The following is a 24,094-nucleotide window of genomic DNA, read 5'->3' as shown; positions in this document are numbered from 1 at the left end:
TTTTGTAACTATTTATACAAAGAAAGGAAACCTACAAAACATCTGTCTGAATTCAAAAGCAACTGACTTCTGATCAATATTGCAGTGGAAATAGTATTAGATCTTATGAATAAATATAAAATAGGCTATGAGGAAATGCAACTACAAATGTGATAATGGGTCGGTATTAAACAACCTGGGTCTTTTTCTGTTATTGCTGTTACTAAGTGCCTAATCAAGAGTGTTTTATGAGGTTGTTCCAAGATCGTGCACTGTGCTCTTGTAGATATAAGCTGTTCTTGTCTGTCTCTCAGTAGAAGTAAAATTTATTTCTGAATAATTTCATTACATGCCACCTTTGTTAATTATTTACGTTTAACTTGTAATCATGGTTTCTTGTTGCTGCATTTCTTTGTTCAGATTCTTGAATTTGACTTGAAAGGAATTGCTCTGGATAATTCTTCTTCCCTGACGATAATTGTGAAGGATTTTGAAACAATTGGACAAAACAAGTATGTTCTTTTTCTCCAACATTAAACACTTAAATTTCAGTACAGAAGTCCGCGGGAAAATGAGACTGATTGTTAGTGGTGAGAAATGATTGATGCAGCTAGATGGCTTCTGATTAAAAAAAAAAAAAAATCCTTGTAGCCTATAAGCCAGTGTGTTTCCCATCCCTTGTGTGTTCAATTATTACTTAGAAGGAAAGCTCACTTTTCCTATGTAATTTTATACATGCTTATATGAAACTAACTGCAAGGAAGGATTTGGGCGTATGAAGCAGAATTTGGGTAAAATTTAGATCACTACATCTACTATTGTTTATTGAAAATTAGAGCTGCCTTAATTCAGTTGGTGCTTCCTTATATTAAAGATCTTTAGGTGGATAGATTTATGCCATTATAAATATCTGGGACAGGCCGTCCCCTCACAGATGGGTGTAGTTCAGCACCCAAGGCTATGATACCTGATTAGCATCCAGAAAATAGCTCTGAGGAACTTTTCATAGCCATTCTCATAGCATGGCTAAGATAAACACAAAAGGATTACAAAATGCAAGTGAGGCTCTTAGTCACCTTTAAAAAAATCTCCCCAAGGAGCTGTATTTTACTTCTGTTGTTAGAAGTCTTGTCTAGGAAGCGAGGAAATCAAAGTTTGACCCTCGCTGAGGGATTCAAGTCCTAGACTCATCTCCTGGGATGAGTCTATGTACATTTGTTCCTTCGTGAGAGGCTGAAAGATCAGTTCAAACATGCAGTTGTTTTCAGTGGACATTTGATGAAATCTTAGGTGCTCAGACAAAAACAGAATTAAAGGAACAACAGCTATAGGTATGTCTACATGTGCCTGGAAAGATACCACAAAATAAATAGTTTTCTTCTAACTAAAAAATGAAAAATACATTTGTTTTCTGTACGCGGAATAGTTGCACTCTGCGTGTCTTTTCTGTTGTAAGATTTCGTGGAAATTATGCATTTTTATGTTTAGTCTTGCTGTTGAAGTTGCTTGACTAGCAGTCATCTCTTCATATCAAGTCAAGAGGAAACTATAAAAAGTTTGAGAGTGCTTTAATGCTGTCTAGTGCTGTATTGGCATTTAAGCATTTTTGTTGAGCTACATAAAATGGGAATATATAGGAATTAAATATGTAAGTTCCTTAATATGGATGTTTTGATACATTAACCTTTAAGAGTAATTGTTTTTAATTTAGTTATTATAAACTATTTGTTCCTCTAAATTAAGTTGCTAGAATCTTTTTACTGTGGCCAGTTGGAAAAATATGTAGCTTTGAAATACTAAAATGATATACATGGGAATCTTCCAATGCAATTAATTCTTGTTCTATCAAAACACATAGTTGGTTTGTTTGTTTTATGATTCACCGTGTGGGAAGAATTCTAGTCTCTCAAATAAATTGAAGGGAAAGGTTACAGGCTTTGACAAAGGGAAGATAATAAGAAATCTTTTCTTTTACATAACCAACAAGAAGAATAAAATGTATTATTTTTGGGTCCAAATCTGCTTCTACTGAAATTTCTGGCAAAGGTTGAGGTAGCAGTGAGTAAAAGGGACTCCAGTAGGAATTATGAGGAAGTGAAAAAATCAGAATCTCTTCTATCTTCTACTGCCTATCTTCACCTTTTTTACGCAGTATTTACTTCATGGCTGCCATTGCAGTTGTGTAAGGGCTCTCCTCTGCTTTGCAAAGCTTTCCTTCTGCCCATGAAGGAACTTTGTCGTCGTGTTTGGGAACTTCTGCAGATTTATGCTTAAAACATACATATATATATATATATATATATTTCCTCTAGAAATGTAATTATATACATTTGGACAAACAAGTCAAGATCTTATGGCAGTTTTCAATCCACTGTCTAACTCCTGGAGAATCATTTAAATTCTTTACAGAAAAAAGAACAACTCTTTCAAAATGAGATCCTAGCTGCCTATTTTTTTTTTTATCTAAACTCCTATATTGTCATCAGTGTGCACTTCACGGATTGCTGCTCTTTCTCTTCCAGCATGCCTGAGATACATGTCTATGTTTCTCAGTTTGTTGGAGAGAAAAGCAATTGAATATTATGAAATATGAAATATTCTCTGTCCTGTCAATGCCCATTAGTGTTGGATTTTGCTGCATTAAGAGCATGTATGATATCCTATATTTCTATTAACTTTTCCGTGGTAAGTTTGTATATTTTATGACTGTGAACTAAGCATATGTTCACATTTATTGTTAGCACTCTACTTCCAGTCTTCTCCTAATATCTAAATTGCAATTCTGTCACTGTTAGCCAATCTGGTGCTTTTAGAGTTCTCGTTCTTGAAATTCCTTTCAATCAGTAAGTGGAATGCATTACATGCCTCTGTTCTTGGGGAAATCCCAGAAAGCACAAATCTTGGTACAGGAAAGCCTGCCAAGAGTCTGAGTTTTGTGCTGGATTTTAAACATTATCACCAAATAAGGGAAGGTGCTCATCTCAAACCCCCCAGATGTTCCTAAGAATTAATGGTGTTTATAGGTTGAAATTTAAGGAGGCCTCTTTGTCTTTTTCTGTATGTGTGTATATTAGATATTATCTGGGTTCATGTTTGAGAATCTTAAACCCTAGCTTGTGCAAGTACAGAATTTATGCCTGCCTTTTTTTTGTGTACCAGAAGTTGTCTACAATTTATATATTCTGTGTACAAATAATAATAATAAAAAGGACAAATAAAAATGATAGGTAAAAATGGTTCTAAAAGGGGCAAATAATACTTCGGGAAAATAATTTCCACATAGGGAGCTGTGCAAAAATGTGTATAGCTGCATCAAAAACAGAGCAACACCTTAAATGATTCTTCTTCGGTAACCCTTGCATGGGTGTAGCATGTAGACCTGTTTGGGAGAGATTACTGGGAGTGAGGAAGCAGGAAAAGGGTGTGAGAATTATAGAAAAGATTATAGAAAATGTCACTTCATATTTCTTTTAAAAGTACAAAGCAATTTAACAGCAGAAGAGCTGTAGTATTAATGAACATTGATGTTACAAGGAAAAAGAATGTAAAAGACGGGGAAAAAAAGATCTGAAATAAACTTCCCTTATGTTTCTCCCATGCATGCATAAGCCATGTAGCCTTTGAGTTTCTGGGATATTGTTTATTTTGTGTGTGTGTGTTTTTTTTAATTATTTTTACTGAATTCAAGATAATATTATTATCATATCATAGTACTGCCAGTCTTGCACAGCATCCCCTTTTAATAGTTAAAAGTGTATAACTATGCAGATAAGTGAGCTTTATAGCAAGCTTATCACGTTTCATAACCTGATATATTCAATGTTTTTTAGATTTAGATTAGATACAGATGAATTTTGCTGTAGGTAACTCTTTCTCTCTGTTTACTGTTTCTTCATGAGTTCTGTTCAGTTTACAGCTGGCAAAATAGAAGGAATTGCTTTGTTTGGGTTGCTAATCAAGCTGTGTGTATTTGTTTCTTCTGGCTTATACATCAGCCTTATGTGACTATTATAGGTGATACTTTAACTGTAAATGCCTGAGGAAATAACGGTTCATTGTTGTAATGTGTCCATTCTTCAGAATGGGTAATTTGTTGCCTGGCAGTGAGGTGATCTCAATCACAGAACAGGAAGATATTCTATAGGGCATATATATGGCTAAATATCTCTGTCAGATAATGTGACTATAAGAGTTACTTGAATTAAGAATACTTTAAGTAGGCAGTTTTTTAAAGAAGCAATTAATACAAAAGGACAAAATATTTTACTTGGCCAAAGTAGTAGTTGTTATATATATAGATTTGTTCTTCCTAGTGCTTAAATGGTGGCTAATTATACCTGTATAGTTTCTTGTTATTTTATTTGTTCAATCATAGTAAAGAAGAATTCAGAGTTTTCTATATTAAGGAGAAGTATTTAGATGTTGCTCCCAGAACAAAGCATATCTTGCTCAACTTCCTCTGACTTCAAAGAACTGATGATTTGATGTGATATTTATAATTAGAGATAAGAAGCCCCTAAACGATTTGCATAAATCTTAGCGCTAAATGAAATTTTCTTTCCAGTTACACAATCAAGTTTCCTCCACCTTGGTCTAAAGATTTGGTTTGGAACCTCTCTCACTAATTCTCCCACAGATTTATTGCTCAGCAAGGTAGAAAGCAAAGCAAATGTATATTTTTTTTACATAAATCTCAGGCCAGCATATAACTACAAAAGATGTATGAAAACAGTGCACAAATTAGGCTACCTAGGATTATCTGCAGACTAGATCAGAATTGCAAAGATGGAGTACAATGTCTACTACTATAACCTCTTGACAGAATTTTTATTATAGTTAATTAAAAAATTGTATTCATTGAATACAACACTAAATATGGCGTTTATTTCAACATGTAATGTTCATGACGTTAGCTGAACTCTAGCCCCTCAGGGGTAAAAGCCTGTTACTTCAAGAGACCCCATGTTTGCTGCAGACTTTTGCTTCTTGCTGGAATGTTCTGCCAGCTTTCTTTGTTGCAGGGTAGGATATAAGCAGAAAAATGTTTTTCTCAGCCCTACCCTCGCTTTCTGTTTTCTCACTCACAAAGCTTCTGCAAAACAAATACTGCTGTATTTGTTTCATGCGATTTCATGCGGTGCTACTGCTGTGCGCATGGCTGGCTATGCTGGAGAAGTGACTGCAGAACACATATTCCACACCTAGAAACACACGGAACAAGAAACCAGCAATTTATAGTTTTTGTCCAGTCAATTTTTACAATGACTCAGTGAGCATAGTGGATATTATGCTGTTTCTACACTTCGTCAAAACATTGCTGTGACATGTTTTTGTAAATCAAGCCAGAATGAAAATTACGTGTAATTTTCCATTTCTTTTCTTTTTTTTTTTCCTGGAGATATAATTTGCCACTCCTTTGCAGGATCACTAAACTTTTGCAGATTTAAATGAGTATTCTTCATGGTAAAATGACTGAGTCACTGGAAAAGATAAATAAAGCAAATGATGGGGATTTCAAGATCAACACAAAAATAAACTAGAGAGAGTTCACATGCAAGTTTCATGCTTAGCTGGATTTTCCAGTATAAAGATATATGAAAAGAGAAAACATCTGTTTTCTGTTATATCCAGGGCTTTTGGAAATATTTCAAACTCTAAGAACTCAAGTCTTTATACAGTTTAAAAGAAGAAAAAATGAGTCACTTCAGTTCTGTCTGTGAAGTTTAAAAAAATAACAGGAAGTTAAAGTCTTGTTGCAATGAATTGATTTGGCAGCCTTTTTGTAGGCAGGAGATCATGTGTTTCTCCAGGTTTTTACATTGTTAGTAACCTAGTGACACAGGAAAAACAGATTGAGCACACCCTTCTCTCGGGCAGAAGAATGCAGCCACAAATGGTACAGCAAATTATTTGGTCATGTTTACATTTACAATATTACTTAAAATGGTTTCTAGACCATTTGAATTCTCTTACAATTGGATCAATTTCTGTAAATTCTTCTGTGTGTGTGTGAGGCTGTGCGTGGTTGCTGGGCGGTCCTTCCATAGAATGTACGTAAGATCCAGCCTGGTTAACATTAAGTCTTTGGATTTTCTGTTTTGTATGAAATAGTACCCATAATTTCCACAATTTGCTGCTTTTTTAAACGTTGTTCCTGCAGCAAGTATTATCAGTTAACTAAAGAAGATGAAAACAGTTGTTTTACTGCTAATAATGTTTTATTTTTCAGTATATGAATAACACAAGGTGGGAGATGGGGCCTGTAGCACAGACTCCATAATGGAGGACACTGAAAAAGACAGCGAGTGCAGCAATCATAACTTACAGTGTGGGATCAAGGAAGAGAATGAATCAATATAAACTTATGCCAAAATAAATAATAGAAAAAGTCAAAAGAATTTAAAGGTTTGAATCATTATGCATGCGTGGCAGCCGGTAGGAATAGCGTACAGTCAGCTTGATATGCCAAAGAAATTTGTATAAATTGCTACTTTCAAACAGAGAGAGGGAGAAATAAAATGTTTGGTGGAGTGAATCAGCATTTCCTCATTTTTCTCATTGAGGCATGATTGTGAAGTTTCACTTCTCTTGGTTATTTGGGTGGCTAACAGGAAGCACTAACCACAGCACTAACGGCTTAATTAGCTCTGGCACAAGTGCAACACTGGGTTGAACAGTTGGTCAATTGATAGTTAATTGGTTTCTAAATAGAGTTTTCTCTTTGATTTAAGTCTAGTACTGCTAGAAGTTATATTGAATGGTTGAAAATTCGCTTCTATGTGTGGAATTTGCGTTTATCTTTTCAGGTCCTGCTTAGTAGATAAATGAGAATATTTAAGTTGCTTGTGACAGGACAGGTTAGTGTGTTTGCTTGTTTTTCAACTTTTGTAAAGCTGGAGAAATTTAAGAGACTCTTGGGCTGTCTGGTCACTGTACAGGTATAAGCCTGTACAGGGTGATGAAAGGCTACATAAAAAGAATTAAGGAGTAAAACTCAGTGGCCAAGTATAGCCTCTGTAGTTGTTGAGAGGTCTATAACAGTGATTCTTTCCCATGGAGGGATTCAGCCTGGCTGAAGAAAAGAAATGCTTAGAGCTTGGAGTTTGTAGCTGAATGATTGCAGGACAAGATAAGAGTTAAAAGGCTTTTACGACTTTTGGATCTGCAAACCTGTATGCACCAAGAGGAGGGGTAAAGATAGCACTAAGCAGCAAGTTAGGGAGACCAAGCAATCGTCCTGCACTTCTGTTAAGGAAGGAGTGAAGCATCCACATTCTGTGCACAGGACCACTTCGGAAAACGCCAAAGACTGACTGCCTGGAATTAAAGCTTTGAATTAAATAAATAGATAAGCTGAATATTAGATTTCCCATTCTTGCTATAATGGGGAAAAGAAATAGAGATCCTTTTTGCCGAACCTAGAGGTAGAGGAGAGGAAAACCTAGGATTTGAGACTAATATCAGGCAGGAAGTCTCTCTAACTGATGCCTCTTCAGTCATCTGAGGTGATCAGTGTATAATAAAGCCTATTGTATTCAAGTGAGTGCACTGTTATCACTGGGGCAGGACCTATGAGTATGAGGAAATGCAAATTTACCCTGGCAAATTTCAAAAGCTCTACTGCTCAACAGCTACTCCTTGGGCTAATGTCACCAGATAGGAGGGTGTGGTTCCTGTACAGTTATGTGGAAGATTTGAATATGAACTGATTTGAAGTTCTTTTTGGTGTTAATAAATAATTCACTCCTGTTCATATCAAATCCAAATCAGCTACTTTGTGTTTTTTTTTTTTCCCACAAATGTATGTAGGAAAATATATTTTTTCTGCCTTTCTTTAGAATCAGATTTTTTTTTTGGGTGGACTTGGCTTTTTTCCCTTCTATAATTGCTTATGCTTTTCTCAAATGGGAAGGCATAGTCATAGTTGAAGTATTTGGGGAAAATGAGAGTATTTGGAATTGTCATTTATTATTGATCCAATTTGTATTGAAGAAAAAAAGTGACTGTAGATAATAGAAGGTTTCCTTCAGTATCCAGCTGCATAAATGAAATCCAACTATTTGTCACTCTCCACTGTATCAATTATTTTCTGTTTGCTTACAAAGCTATGTTAATATAATAGAAGCCCATTTTAAAGAGAAAAAAGGAATTTCTTAATATATTTGCAAATTCCAATCTTACGAATTGAATCTTTTCTACTTTTCTTTGGATGTCTAATCATATCAGTGCCTTGCCTGTATGATACCTGCTCTGTACATAGAAAACTGTGATCAAGTATTGCCTAGACAAAAAGAAAATGGCAACTGTGGGAAGGCAGATGGAAATGGGTGCTTTTAAGATAGAACAGAGAAAGGGAAAGAGAGCAGAGAGGGAGGTGGAGAAAAAGAAATGGCAGAGATGGGGAACAAGGCTGCATAGCAGGTCACAAGCTCAGAGGTCAACAGGGAAGTGGGAAAAAGTTCTGCAGTGGGATGGAAGGAGTTGTAGAAGATGCGGAGAGAGAGGTCAGGCTGCACAGAAGACCCAGCATAATCCTAATGCAGGTGAAAATAGTGGACACAGAAGTGGGAAGTTTGAGAAGTCCAAACTATCAAAAAGACAACTGGGATTGAAGGTGGGAGATGATCTGGGAAAGCAGGTTACTGAAAAGTTGCCAGTGTCAAAGTAATTCTGATAGTCACTTGAACAGAAACATAAGTATTTTTTTATGTACAGAGAAAAAAAAGTAGTGGTTTGGAATACCTGGAATATGTATTTACAGAAAAATAATGTTTATACTTACTGTATTCTAACATAGTTTGCAAACAGTGAGGTGTGTTCTGTGATATTATAGTATCTGAGACTAGCTATAATAATGTTCTTGCTTTATGTAAAAAAAAGCCTCAAGTTGTGCATGAAAAAGCAATGAATCTATTGAAAGCAGCCTTGGTTAAGTTCTCCACTTAAAGATCTTTTAGTTTGGCAGAAATTATGGTATTTTGTTTGGAAAGCTTTTTGTAATATTTACATAGTGAAATTAACTCAGGGTCCTCTCATTTTCAAACATCTTAGTTATTCCAGTAATCCCCTTCAGTGGATTCTTGCTACAATTTTCAGAAGTAAATTATTACTAAATGTTATGGAGGTGAAATACTGTGCCAGCGTATTACAACAATAGCCCCACACAAATAGAAATTCTACCTAAAAAGAAGTTTCTCAGGTAAAAAGTGTATCCAGTTCTTGCCTTTTTTTTATTATTATTTTTTCTTTTTTTTCTTAAAGAGCCTCAGAGTAGTACGTGCAATCCCCAAATGTGAAATGGAACCCAGGAGATCCTGCCACATAGTGTTAAACTTCCTGGGCAGTTTACTGGGTAAAGCCTCTCTAGAGCCATATTTAAATATCTGAGAATTTAGAGACAAGCAGATGAATCTACTGCAAAGTCTAAAGTATCATCAGGAAGGTTATTTTGTAAAGACTGTAGTAAGCGCGTTGGTTGTATTTGTTTTCTTGTGTTTGTTTCTTTGTTTTTATCATGGACATGTGTGTGCATATCTCTTTTGGGGTCTGTGTGCCACAACAGCTATAGTGTCTAGCTGTCATATAGCCCTTCTCATCTGAGAATTACAAAGCTATAAAGGAAGGGGAAGTGTTATATTCTCTAATTATGAGAACTCTGTGGCTGAAACAAGTGGCAATGATTATTGAGGGTCATTCAGAAGAATATAATCAAATAAATAAAGTAATTTATGTCTTTCACCTCATTATGTTGGAGCTGTGTCTTCAGTAAAGGAAACCAGAATGCTGAAGTGTAATGATACAGAAAATACAAATTAGCAGTACTTAATCATTAGATAGCATTTGCTATGTCTTTTTGTTGTGTTTTGTGTTTCCAAGTCATGGCTGGAGTCATTTGGTTGACAAACAGATGTCATTTGGATGACAACAGATAAAAGGGATCTTCTGTTTGATTTACACTTGCATTCTAATACAATTTTTACTTCGTTTCAGATTAATTGGTAGTGCATCCATAGCACTTAAGGACCTTGTAGGTAACCAGAGCAGATCTCTTCCTTTCAAACTTGTACCTCTGCTAAATGAAAGGGGACAAGAAACTGGAGTGAGTTTCATTTCTTTCTTTTCCTATATTCTAGATCAAAATACTCCCACAAAAGGGAATATAGAAAAAAAATGTATTTTTAAGTTATTTTTGCTTTATAGATTAAATGCTTTGCAATTTTATATCCAAAGCTCCAGACAAATATAATTTATAATGAAGTATATTATGCCTATACCTATATCTGAGTTCATTTGGTATTGAAGAGAATCCTTTAAGTCAGATAAGCTGACTGTATGTTTGTGTTACATATTTGTATGTAGGTATTTTGTTATTATGTTGAACAGGCTATTCATAAAAATATGCCTGATATTGGAAAATCATATTTTCCTATGTATCATGAGGGGTTCCCTCATGCAGTTTTTGCCTGTTTATTTGTACCATCCATCTGTGTCATAGCATGTATTTTTAGGAAACACATAAACATTTCCATATTCAGTTTCATCTCAGTTCAGAAAATGGCAGAAAAACTTGCTTAACTTAATTTAGCTTGTGTTTAAATTTAACAGAGTAATTGATGTCTGACAGAAGGAGTTCGTGCAGTTGGGACCGTAACTTGTTTGTGCAGAGTAGCTGATAAGACACCTTATTTTGCACTCTAGTACACTTAATAAGAGATTTCAGTATCTTCTCAGTTGTAGCTTAAGAGCATGGTTAGTTCATCACACTTTTTTTTTTTTTTTTCTGAATCCACATGTTACTGTGGCAACTGGAAATAATAATGGTTTATTTAAAAATTCAAAACTGCAGTTGCATGCAAAAAATGACATTTTTATGATTATAATGGGCAATGACTTAATGCTTTTTTCCAGGATGGTGGTATGAACAAACAGTTAGAAAAGCCAGATAGGAAATTTTGCTCTGATTCAGACTCGTTATGTGGATCAGATAGCATTATTTGTCACTACCTTTATTTTTGCATTTGTGTGTGCAGGATGGTAACAATCACCTTCTTGGCCACAAATACTGTGAAATTAAACAAATTAAAATTTGTAAAACATTGTATATATTTGTATCGCATTGGAATTTTCTAAATATAAATACAGTAATTCAGTTTGTTAAATAGTTTTAGTGCCTATTTCTCATTAGCTGTAAATTATGTAGTCCTTATTTTGTGTGTGAGTGTGTGTGTGTGTATATATATATACACACACATGTATATAGAGCTTAATACCAGTTTATTCATTTACTAAGAGGATGCAGTATTTTTTTATAAAATATGCTGTGAGTAGAAATTGTTACTGTTTAAATAAAGTGTTATGCCCACTTAATGCTTTAAATACATTGTTATTAATACTGTTTAACGGTATTAACTCTGTATCAAATAATGCATTTCCATACAGGCAACTATTGATTTGGTAGTAGGATATGAGCCACCAGCTGGACCTGCAAATCCAAATGACCCAGGAGGAATCAGTACACAAGAAGGTATTTCAGTCTTTTCTCAGAACATTATTGCTAATGGAGGGGAAAAAAATCCAAACACACAGAAGTAAGCATGTCAATGTTTTCTAATGGTAATTTTTTTAAAAAATACAGATCTTTCAGAACTACAGTCTGGAAAATTTGCACTTCCAGTCATGGAGTGTTTTTTTAACATCATTGTCTTTAATGGAGTCAGATTACAGAAGAATAATGTGGCTTAAAGCTTTTCAAAGGGCTTTTGTTTAAGGAAGTTTTCAGAGTGCCCAAATTAGAAGGCAATTAACTGCTGTATTGCTATAGGACTAACCAAAAAAAAAAAAAAAAAGCCCTGGGCAGTGCATGGCCAGTGGTTTTGGAGGGGTTGTGGTAATAGCTCAGTGAAATTTTTGAAACATGAAAGATTCACTGTTACTGTGATCATTCAATTTAGTCTGTCGCAGTTGCTGTTCCATGATTATTAAACTGGTTGTGTAGGAAAAATAGCTAATAACCTTCATGTTCCAAATTTCCAGTTTAATTCTGGATCAGTTCAAGGCCTGACAGTTTTGGTGTTAACAATAATGTTCAAATGTAGTACTGTAGATCTCCAAGGTTTTGTTCAATTTCAGTTAAATAGCACATTTCATATTCTTCTGTTTACTGAAGCTTGTAGATATGCAGCTTTGAATTATATATTAATATCTGTCTTTGCTCTTGTTACTGCCTGAATGATTGCTTTCAGTTTGGTTGCTTCTGGAAGGTGTCTGCAAATAAGAGTGTTTCTGAAGAATATGGGCAAAAGCTTATATTTTGGCTTAAGGAAGAAGACAGATTAGTGAACTGCCACATCCCTCTGGATTGCCAGTAAACACCTCATCTTCGGTGGTGTAAAGATGTATATTTTATATATTAAAAAAACTAAATATTACCTTTACACCGTGCCTGAATTCTCCCAACACTTTGGAGAGTGACATTCTGAACTCTGCCTATTTTTGAAGCTCAATGCTAGTATCTGATGTTCAATTCTTATGAATTATGGCACTTAATATTGTGTTTTGAAGCTTCTGCAAAATTTAGCCTCCTGGTGTTACTATCTATTAATTCAGAAGTAGTGATAATGATTTAATACACTGGTGAGTTTCGTGCAGAAGTCATCCTGCATACCTTTTCTCAACGCTGCAGAAACCTGTTATTCCTCTTACCCCAAGGGATGTTACACCTGTACATTGCGTTGTAATGAGTAAATCACTTTGGCTGTTGTTTACTGATAGAGCAACATAGCAAGCAAAAAAGTGAAGTCTCCTGGAGTGAAATTTTAATTCCACCTAAGTTCAATGAGAGGTGTCACTTGGGCAGTGCAGAAAGAGATGCAGACACAAAAGCTCTGTGTTAAATTACTAAACTTAAATAGAAATCTGAACCCGAACAGTAAAAATACAAACTGATTTATATAAGATTACTTGGGGAACTATTTTAAGATGTACATATACCATATACTTAATTATAGAACAGATAAAGTAAAACATGGCAGGCTTTTACCTGCTGTACAGCAATCTGCATGATTTTTTTTTCAGTGCAAATTAGCAAACATGCCTTATTTAATTATTTTAGATATCTATTTCCAGTGAAGTGAAATTACCTCACCAGTTGAGGCCCCTGCAGTTCCACTTCAAACATAAAATATTAAGGGCTGTCAGGGTGTGTAACGAGTCAGCTGCATGAACCATCAGGGCACAGGTGTATTCTGAAAGATTTTAGAGGTGGGGACTTGTAGTTATAGCATATAGAGGTATTTAATGTATAGTACGTCGGTTTATACTTTCATACGTTTTTCAGTGAGAATCACTAAAGACTTGGTTGGTTGCACGAAGTGAACAGCATTCTGTGTTGGCAAGCTAATTCATAAAGTTAACAAACATCATTTTACTAAAGCTAAACACCAGAGATGACTTGTTCTTTTTGTAGATTTTTACCATACTTACTGTTCTTTGAGAAAAAATAAGTGAGGAAGTGACACACTTCTGTGGTCTAGATATTTATGGATCTGTTTTGCAATACTGGAATTTTATTGTACGATCCAGTATTGTAGTGTCAGGTGGCATTAGAACAGTCTTTAAGTCTTTTCAAGAGACTTACAAGGACACTTCCCTTAATTTTGCAGTTAAATGTGATTGAGATTTGTATTTTAGATTAATGGTAGTAGATCCTAAAAGATCCTAAAGTAAAAGCCACTGAGATGATAGGGCTCAATACTATTGCTCAGAAACTAGCTTCAACTGGAATAAAATTAATCACTTCTGGTGTATTGTGAGCAAATCAGTGATGATTATAGCTGAGTTGTACTTTGCTGCAACTTCAGCTGTTTAGTTCAAGGGAATGTAGACAAATTATCTTAGATACTCTGCACCTAAAGAGGGACAGGTATAATAGTCATTTTGGTTAGGATGTAAATTTGGGGTTTGAAGTATGCCAGAGTGGCCTGCTTTCAAAAGGAGTTGGAGTTAGCATAAATAATTTGTTAAAATGAAGTACTAATACAGTTTTAATGCAACCCTTGGATATCAGGCTCTTATTCCTGTAACTTGGACATCAAGTGATGCTATTTATTAAGTGCATTACTTCTTACTGTAGCAGATGGAGAAGAGGATGGAGGTTATGAGGATAATGTGGATGGTCCACTTGGTGCACCAGCGGTTCCAAGTAGCACAAAGGAAGTCCAGCTTGCAAGACGTATCACCAAAGGAAAGAAAACACGAAGAATCCTTTCTAATAAACCACAAGATTTCCAGGTAGCAGTTGTAAAATATTGCATGCTGCTTTTTTCTGCTTGGCATGACATACCTTTCCATATTCTGAGAATAATTTAATGTCCGGTAATGCAAGGTAAACGTGCTTGGAGATAGTTAGCATCTCCATTGCTTGAAAGCCCATATTTCAAAAGTATTTTTCAAGAATGCCGATTATTACAGAGATGTTCAGAAATTTGGACCAAAATTGGTCTAGAATTTGAGGATCAATAGTTTTGTACAGCTCTGACAGTCTGAATTTCAGTACAGACTGAAATTTAGATAAATGTGATTTAGGTTTAGGACTTCAAACTACAGCAACATCTTTAGAAATAAGTAGTAAAAACAAGTTAAAAAAATACTGATTGTAAAATTCAAGTAAAATCGTAGTTACTAACGTAACTAGTATAGTAGTTATAGTATAATAACTATATAGTTATAGTTATTATAACTATAGTTATAATAAGTATAGTATAGTTATAGTTAAAACTAACTATAATTAGTTAGTTTTAAATGACTGCTTAGCCCAAGTCTGCCAGCTACTTCAAGGTGTTGGCTAAAATTTTGGGGTGGAACAGTAAGTATTGTGAACAGGATAATAGATGATCAAACACACAGGTTGTTAACAGAAGTGTTTTTGGATTTTTGTTATTGTTGTTGCTGTTGTTTTTTGTCTTTTCCAGATTCGTGTTAGGGTCATCGAAGGCCGACAATTACCTGGAAATAACATAAAACCTGTAGTGAAAGTTCATGTTTGTGGTCAGACACACAGAACAAGAATCAAAAGGGGGAACAACCCATATTTTGATGAAGTAAGTGTAAAAGTAGCTGCTATTTTAAAACTTGCAAATGAAAACTGGAGTAATACAGCTTTCATTATGATTAATGAATAAAAATTTGCCAACAGTTAAAGGCTATTTCTGGTTAATAGATGTTTACTTGTTGCGTCCCTTTATTTGTATTCATATCACTAAAAATGACTTGGCTGTTGCCCAAATTGCTGGCAGTCTCAGCAGATAAAACTAGGAGGAAGTTAAACATCAGCTATGATGTGTGAAGAACATCCCTCAACCCCACTGACAATGTGGGGTCAGTGTAAAATAACAGTTTTAAATAGTTGTATGCAGGTTATAAAATCTGCAGAATCTGAGAAAAATATTGACCTTTACAGTGCCTCCAGCTTAGCTTTCAATTTAGTTCTTTGAGTCAATAAGACTGCCACACAGAATCTGGAAATGCCAGATTCTCTCACTGCCTGGACACACATGGAGAATTGAGAAAATTTTGGAATTCATAGCAAGGTGTTTTCAATCATGAAGGCAAAAACAAGCAGGTTATGAAAGTGTGAGACTTGAACTAAGCTGTAGTTAATAATCAAGGTGACTAAGCAGTGGCTGAAAACTAGAATGGAGAAAGCCAGTTATACCTTACATTTAATGGGTTTCTAGTCAGTCTCAGTATCCAGGCTAACAAGGGAATAGGACCAACCCTTCTCTCTTGTCAAATAAAGTAGTGACTTGGATATGGCTTGGCTTAAAGACCAAACCTAGTGAAGCACTACTATAAATAAAGCAAATATAAATGATATATTCCTGCTGTCATATCAGCTTTATTATTATGGTCTTGGATTTCAAATAGGCAAATCATAAAAATCATGATTACCATTGGCACTAAATGAGACCTTTTTAAAAATTACGATAAGTTGCAATATAGCTAGACTGGGATTGAATATCCTGTAGAATGAACAGCCTTTACAAATCCAGAGGTTGTTCCCCTGAGCAAAACGTGAAGTGCAGAGCAAAGGCAGTGCTGAAGGTTTACAGCACAGTTATATCTAATGTATCAGTTCCAAGGGAACTTGTGGGATTGTCTTTTGTCAGTACGGTACTAAACTTCTTTAGTTATTAATTATGTGCTAAACTGTCATCTCCAGCATTCAGTAAGGAGAGAGACTAAACGTGTTATAGCAGGCGTGCCTTGCAACTCTCTTAAAATAGTATCTTCATGAGTTCGAGTTTGTCATTTTGAGGCACTTCTTGTTTTTATCTTGACAGATATTTTTCTACAACGTCCACATGACTCCTTTAGAGTTGTTTGATGAGACAGTTAGCATTCGGGTAAGAAAAAAAATGGTCCATATTTAAAAAAAAGTTGCTGAATGCCTGTTGCTGCCATTGTCCATTTTACTATGAGGTTTAGGAACATTCCTGTTTTTTCATTCTAGGTATATGACTCTTATTCTCTGCGAGCAGACTGTCTAATGGGAGAATTTAAGGTGGGTGTGAACCAACTTTCATATCTTGTCTAAAATAAAGAAAATGAGAGGTTATTTTTTTTCAATATTTAAAGTACTGCTTTAGCATAATCATGGTTTGCTTGAAATGCTAGCAATTCCTTATTTCAGTAGGAAATCATTGTATTAACAAATCTGTTTTATATAAAACTTTGACCCGAGAAAAAAGAATCCTAATGTAAATTCTCTTGCTCAAAAGGTAGCAGGATGTTTTATGGTATGAAGCAACACTTAAAGAGAAAATTTTATTAGACGGTTACAGGCAGAACAGTGATATGTATGGCAGAATGAAGATACAGTCTCAAATGGTGTGGGAAAGTGTTCCTTTGGTCATAAGTTTGTTAGGAAAAAAAAAAAGATTATGGAGAAGTCTCTTATTATATCAATGATATTGTCATGATTTATTTATGTTTGTTAATATTGGGAGATAAGCATCTGCCTATTTAAAGTATTTTTACCTAAGAGAATACAGACAGAACATTCACATGACAAATGTAATGGCTTCTGGAATGTCCTATCATTCTTAATATCAGTGTTGGCTGTATTTTGTGTTTGCTTACTGTTTACTGTGTAAATTCTGAGTGGCCTCTGGACCTGTTTTTCACAAAATCGTCTACGCGTAGGCAAGAGCTCTTTTGTACATGAAAGGTTTTACCACAAATCGGGTTGTTTCTGTTCCTTGCTGCTTATTCTCTGTCTACTTTCTAGGGAACTGGGGAATGTTGCATTGCTCTGGGGACGATTGATCATTGACTAGGCAGGACAGGCAGGTGATAGCATGTCAGTGGTTTTCCATTCCTGCAGGCGCACATTCCAGTTGAAGAGCCCCAAAGTAATTCTGTCTCGAGAATGACCCTTTTGGCCTTTATCTGCAAGAAACACTAGCTCCAGTTGCTGTGAGCGAACGTATTTACCTTCCTTAACATGTTTGGAATCTGGTAGAGTTAATCCAATAGGTGTATATGTGCAATCTTGTCTGGGTTTGACATGATTGGAGAAGAAATCTCTCATCATCTTTATAAAAGAAAAAAAAAGACATGAAAAAAAACAGCTTAATTTCGGCAACTAAAGAACAAGATGTTGGGTAGGAAATGGGAATAAAAGATATCTGAAAAGCTTGTATGAACATAAAATAATGAGGGACATATGGAATCCAAAAAGCAGTAAGCTTATACAGTAAGTCTGTATCCATGAAATATAGTCAGAAGATCCATACAAATATTTTCATGTGAATATTTGGATATCATGAATATTTTCATATTCATGGAAAACTTAATGGAAATTTGCCTATTATTTCTCTGTTTTGCTATTTTTTCAGAGATAATATTCTTTATTTTTGTTTCAGATTGACATTGGCTACATTTATGATGAGCCTGGTAAGTAACAGCTACTTCAGAACTCCTTTCCTAGCTTGAAACTCGGAGCGAAACGTTTTTACTACAATTTCTAAAGTTGAAAAAGAAACTTAGCTAAGGTTACTGCTTCAAATATTCATTATAAAGATCTGTGACTATATAACTTCTTCCAGTACATCTTTCACAGATGAAGTACAAGCACCTAAAATATGGATATTAGATTTGGTATGAAAGACTTTACAAAGAAGATATCAAACATTTTTGCATTATTTTTCATATTTAGTAACTATGTTGCTGAATCGGTAAAATCAATGTTTTGATACTGCTAGATTTCTTGTTTTGAATGAGTTCTCAAGAGCTCTCTAAGAATGAGCTCTCTAAGTCAGAATAAATTATTAAAATAATTCATTTTAAGATTAAGAGTGTTTTTTTTGGCTACGATTTTATGACTTCTTCCTTTTTATAATGGATATTACAATTGGAGTTTTTGTTTGTTTGTTTCATTTTAGGCCATGCAGTTATGAGAAAATGGCTTTTGCTGAGTGATCCTGAAGATACAAATTCAGGATCTAAAGGCTATGTGAAAGTCAGCATGTTTGTTCTGGGGACTGGAGATGAGCCACCGGTAAATTTGATTTATATTCTTTATTCTGTTTTTCCTGGATATTTATTAATATACCTTCCTAACATTTATTAAATATTGTATAAATCATTCTTCAAGCAGCATATGAAAGTGAGGCAAGATTTAGAAGTGGTTTCGAAGTACTGACTAACCAAAAACCTATTTGGCTTATCTTGTGCAATGAACAACATCTGGACAAGCTCTGTATGTGCTGATCTGCCATGTGTAGATGCTTCTGCAGATGTTGAAAAAAGTTGAGATGCGTTAGCCTGCTGCTGCATGCAATCTAACATGTAATTCTCTTTAGCATAGTTAAATCACCTAACATATTGATACTAGTTCTAGGATTAACTTGGGAATCTCTTAATTCGTTGTCTGATGTAGATAAATTTACAAAGAAAGGTCATGATTCTTGAAATCACGGGGATATTTGTGGTTATTTATGGTGATGTTTTTTTCTATTGCCTATTTATTTTTAAAGGAGGAAACAGTAAGTTCTGGTGAATTACCAGATTGGTTGGTGTTTTCTATTTGCACTAATACGCCTTACCACAATACTTATCTTGAGTTGGATATGGAAATTGCATCAAGTTGCTATTCTGTGAGTGCCAAAATCATCATGGATGATGATTTTTAAGTGTGATTAAAATAGGCTCCTGTAATTAACTGCTCAAGAGATAAAATATAAATAAAATAGTTTAAGTAGAATTATTTTTTTATGGATAGAATCTCATTCTTCACAATGAAAGTGACAGTCTTCTATATGAAAGGTATTGTGGGCACTAGTTTAACTAATTACTTTAGTTTTGTACATTATTCCCTGCCTTTCTTTTACACACCAATGTATCTTCTAACAGGTTGAAAAAAGAGAGAGAGATAACGAAAGCGATGATGTGGAAAGCAATCTGTTATTGCCAGCTGGAATTACGCTTCGATGGGTCACTTTCCTCCTTAAAATCTACCGAGCTGAAGATATTCCTCAAAGTAGATGGCTCTTAATACTTAGAGATTACTGAATTTAATTGCCATTAGAAATATCTGTTCTAGCTATTCAGAAACATTCCTTGAGTATAAAATAGCTCGGATGAATGTGTTCTTTACATTGTAATTCGAGCCAATAATTCTGTGATGGTTTAAGCAGTCCATTTCAAGTAGTACTTGAACCCTTTAGTAGCGCTCAGTGAGCCTGCTTAACTCCTGTAATGAAAATTTAATGAGTTACCTATCAGTTAGGTTAGTAATGTTCATCTCTTCTTGCTATGTGGGCCATGTAGCTTCTAGTAGCCAGAAAGAGCTCTTCATTAGCCCTTTTCCAGTCACAGAACTTGCATGCATGTAGTTTACATTCATGTAGAGTTGGTCTGCAAATGTGCTTGAGGTGCTCACTGTACCTGTGTAGCTCAGGTGTTCAGTGCATGCATCCATCCCTATCACACAGCTGGTTCCATGCAGCCCTCTTCTCCAATGCCATTTAGACACTAGCAGATAAATAGTACTGCTGAGGGCAGCCTGCAGCTGGCCATTCCCTGCCAGCAGTCCAGTAGTTCTTCACAGGCACAACTACTTATGATGTGGGAAAGGTCTCAGAACTTCTAAAAACTGGGCAGGAGGCTGCTGCAATGGCCGAGCAGTTAGTATTGCCTGCAGCCAGCTCCTGAAGTGTGGTGGGCACGAACTGGCTGTATCCTAGGAGGCAGTACACAACTTGTGGACTTTAAAATTGTGCGCTACAGCCCTAGCGGGCAGGGGAGGTTGTAAGCTCTTTGACTTTAATTTGATGAGTTTTCACTTATGCTAGCCTCATATTACTGAAACAAAAGCCATTGTTTTGTTATACATTGTGTACATTTTCTGCTAGCAGAATTTATATGTCTTTCTGTTCCCTCTCGCCATGGTTTCTCACATGTATCTGTGGTTACAAATGACCATCTCTACTGGTACTTGCTTGCAGTCTTTCAAATACTGTCTTGCAGATGCAAACTTTGCACTAAGTTCAGGACTCTGTCGACGTTCCTCATGATGTTACAAGCATTTGTATTCTTTAATTTGCTCCAAAGTCTAAGCTCTCCGTTCCCGCCAGCAACTGTTTACTGCTGAGAAGTTTGTTCAGATTAGACTTTACCCTACTTAGATGTATAATCTAGTTGATTTCAATGGGGTTGCTATGGCATGTTTAGGCTGGGAGGAAAGAAGCACGGCCATTAATATCTGCTTTGTAACTTCACTTCAGTGGATGATGCTTTTGCACAGACCGTCAAGGAAATATTTGGAGGAGAAGCAGACAAGAAAAACCTGGTGGATCCATTTGTGGAAGTTTCTTTTGCTGGGAAAAAGGTAATTTAGTAAATATCTGAACTTTTTGCTTTCTGATTAAGTGCCTGATTAAAGAATTCATGTGCATTTTCAAGCTTGCAGAAATTATGGAAATATTCAATTGTTAGCGTTACAGCTCATTGAATAAGTTGAGAACAAAGTATAATGTACAGCAGAATAGGTGTAAAACTTGGACTAGTGACTAATAAAAGAAACCTATAATGAAAGGCTGGGAAGTGGTGTGTGTCAGATTGCTTGCCTACTGGTTGTTCCTGATCTTTTTATGTAACTGATGGTACAGACCTTTCTGGACAGATTAACAGTGTTTGTACATTTATGACTAATACATTCTTCAGAATAATGCCAGCTATGAGCAGAACTCCAGCTGGACATCCTATATGCATAGCTGGCCATTCTATTTTCTTTTAATAAGAAAATTATCAGTCTCTTATGTTACATATTCAGGTGACTGCTGCTTGCTGGCATAAGGGCTCTTCAGTGCACATTATCAATAAAGAATAGAGACTCTCCCATAGAGGACATGCTTCATCCACTCTAAAATATGCATACCGTAACCTGGAATGAAGTTATTCCATTTTCTTATTTCTCTCTTATGATACCAGAGCTAGTATGAAAGCTCCTTATTCTTGCTAGTGGAAATAACAAGTTTCTTTTTTCCCCATAAGGTAATTTCAATCTCAGGTTTAGACACTGTCTTATAATCTTTTTCCCATAGTCATTATTGTAGCCCGTGCAGATCAGTTTAGCAGTATTATCCTAACTTATTGTAAACTAATAGCTGCTACCTGCTTTTTCTTGTCTGTTTGACCTGCTATGTAATGGATTTCTTTTTATTTATTTATTTATTTTTAAGGTTTGCACAAATATAATTGAGAAAAATGCTAATCCAGAGTGGAATCAAATTATTTGTCTTCAAATCAAGGTCAGATGTTTTTTTTTCCCATTACTGTTAAAGAAGAGAAAATGTGCTATCTTTTTGGAACACAGGGCATTAACATTACAGAAGCAAAGTAAGTAATCAGTCATTTTATTCTTGTTGCTTTTTTCCAGTTTCCCTCGATGTGTGAGAAAATAAAGATAGCAGTTGTTGATTGGTGAGTTATGTCCTTTGATCAAAGCACTTAGACAGGATGCTGTCACATTAAGTGGAGTGAAGTCTGGTTCTACAGTAGTTACTGGCATTTTTAGTCTTGATCCATGAGAGTGTTTAAGCGAGTGTTGAAGTATCTCCCTTCAGTAGATATGATTTCTTTACAAGAGACCTGATTAGTATAACATGGGAGTATTGCTAACGTGCAGCAAGCTGTTTAGTGTAGAATAATGTTCCTAACATTTGTATTTGTCAGTTTGCTTTCTTAGTGTTGTGCCCACTAATACATTAATAAATACATTAATATTTAAGAATATCTTTGAATTTCCCTTATATATTTTCAAATAAAACTTGAATGACATCTCCTGCAAATATTTGTCTTGCTCTTATCAACAGTTACTCGGAAATTGATGTAATGTTGGGAACCTTCTAGTATCTAAGTCCGAAAATCTGTTTTATATGACCCAAATACTAGTAGTTCACAAGTTCGTTAGGTTTAATTGTATATCTCAGGCATGATAGTAAGGGGAAGGCTGAATGGGTTCTGTATTGCACATTCCTGACTGCATCTCCAGAGTGATGCATCTGATACTCTTCAGCAGAGATTCTAGGTTGGAGAGTGAAATTCTACCTATGTTTTACATGCATTTTTCAGTACTTCAGGTGACTTCCTCAAGGTACAAGCCACTTTTGTAACCAGACACCATCTTCTGTGTAGTGATTGTAAAACAATCTAAGTGATAGAAAATGTGAAAATACAGACTCTCTTAGAGTATTGGTAATCATTTGTGTCTTGCTTCTGTGCAAGACAGTCAGCATTCTATTTTAAAATAATCTTTCTTCTTTTGTAGGGATCGTCTGACAAAAAATGATGTAGTAGGAACAACGTATTTAAGTCTCTCCAAAATTGCTTCTTCTGGAGGAGAAGTTGAAGGTAATTTATTCAGAAGTATGTAACTTAGTGCCTAGTGTGTTATTAGGAGTAGCAAGGATCAGTGTTCAAAAAAAAGTATGTTTTGCTGTAGTTCCTTAATTCTTTGACAAAGAAATCATTTCTAGTGTTTTCAAAGTGATACTTACAGAAAACGTGCTGTATTTTGGGAAGTCCCACAGTATTGCAATCCTAACATTTTAATTACATTATCCCTTTAATTACCTGCAACTGTATCCCTTTGATTACCAGTAGCTAATTACAAATACTGTTCTGTTATGTATTTTAGAAGTTAATCAGTTAAATTTGTAAGTCACTTTTTTCCAAAATTCAGAGAACTATAGGGTATTGCAGTGTATCATGAGTAAGATGAGTAAATTTATTAAGATTCTTAGTAAGATATTAATGTAGAATAATTTGGAGGTCACTCTTTCATAGTCACAACATCGTTCAGCACTAACAGGTGAGACTTCTTTTGCCACCTTATGAGTGTATGAGTTCTTTCTCTGAGGAGTGAAGCTAAAATCAAGGGACTATTCCTGAGTAGTTAGTCTGCAGGAACTATATAGAACCGTTCCCATACGTGCTCTCTACATATGCCTATGGAAAAATGGCATTTCCTCTATACAACTCAACAGTTTTCAGATGCTGGGGAAACTTGGATCAATCCTTGCTTAGATTGGTAGCTTACAAGAAATGGGCATTATATGTAATTGCACAAGAGCTCCAGGTAACACTTATTTTGATCATTTTAACAAATTATGTTTTTAAGGAACAACTAAAGAGCTAATCTGATTCTAGCTGCAAGAAAGGAAATTTAGTTAGTCTGAATGTTGTCCCTATCAAAAGTATTTTCTTTACAATGTCATAAAAAGCATTTTTCTTAGCATTACCACAATGCAAAATAAACATCAATTTCTAACTACATACAGTAATGTTAAAATATTGTGAATGCTTTTCTTTATAATTTCTTTGTGATCTACGTCTATTATCTCATCTTCTTTTTGTAGATAGGTCTAATTATAATTGAGTCAGCTCCATGCCATGGATCCTGTGTTGCTTGGGCCAGAAAAATTATGTTTTTTTTTTTTTTTTATGAACATTGTATGGCATATCAAGTGTCCATAAAGAATCATACCAGTTCATACTTAAGTGTGCTTAGCATTTCACTGCTTACATTAGCTTGAGGAAAACTGGCTCAAAA

The 24,094-nt window shown here is 35.2% G+C and overlaps 1 protein-coding gene across 1 annotated transcript in view; it reads left to right on the top strand.

The window, feature by feature from the left end:
* Positions 1-24,094, top strand: part of MYOF (myoferlin) — a 65,454-nt gene that overhangs the window by 5,426 nt on the left and 35,934 nt on the right. The window contains exons 3-16 of the mRNA XM_088528796.1: positions 400-491; positions 9,970-10,078; positions 11,419-11,503; positions 14,111-14,268; positions 14,949-15,077; positions 16,320-16,382; positions 16,490-16,540; positions 17,904-17,934; positions 18,423-18,538; positions 19,393-19,519; positions 20,766-20,869; positions 21,723-21,791; positions 21,920-21,963; positions 22,811-22,893. Coding sequence (XP_088384922.1) covers positions 400-491; positions 9,970-10,078; positions 11,419-11,503; positions 14,111-14,268; positions 14,949-15,077; positions 16,320-16,382; positions 16,490-16,540; positions 17,904-17,934; positions 18,423-18,538; positions 19,393-19,519; positions 20,766-20,869; positions 21,723-21,791; positions 21,920-21,963; positions 22,811-22,893 — 1,261 coding nt within the window. The remainder of the gene's footprint in view (positions 1-399; positions 492-9,969; positions 10,079-11,418; positions 11,504-14,110; positions 14,269-14,948; positions 15,078-16,319; positions 16,383-16,489; positions 16,541-17,903; positions 17,935-18,422; positions 18,539-19,392; positions 19,520-20,765; positions 20,870-21,722; positions 21,792-21,919; positions 21,964-22,810; positions 22,894-24,094) is intronic.

Source organism: Tinamus guttatus, unplaced genomic scaffold (assembly GCF_059628265.1).
Source record: "Tinamus guttatus ecotype Peru unplaced genomic scaffold, ASM5962826v1 Tinamus_guttatus_pri_ptg000314l, whole genome shotgun sequence".
In the NCBI taxonomy this organism is placed as follows: Eukaryota; Metazoa; Chordata; class Aves; order Tinamiformes; family Tinamidae; genus Tinamus; species Tinamus guttatus.
Note: the sequence above shows the minus strand (reverse complement) of the source record. Positions and strands in the feature narration are given on the sequence as shown.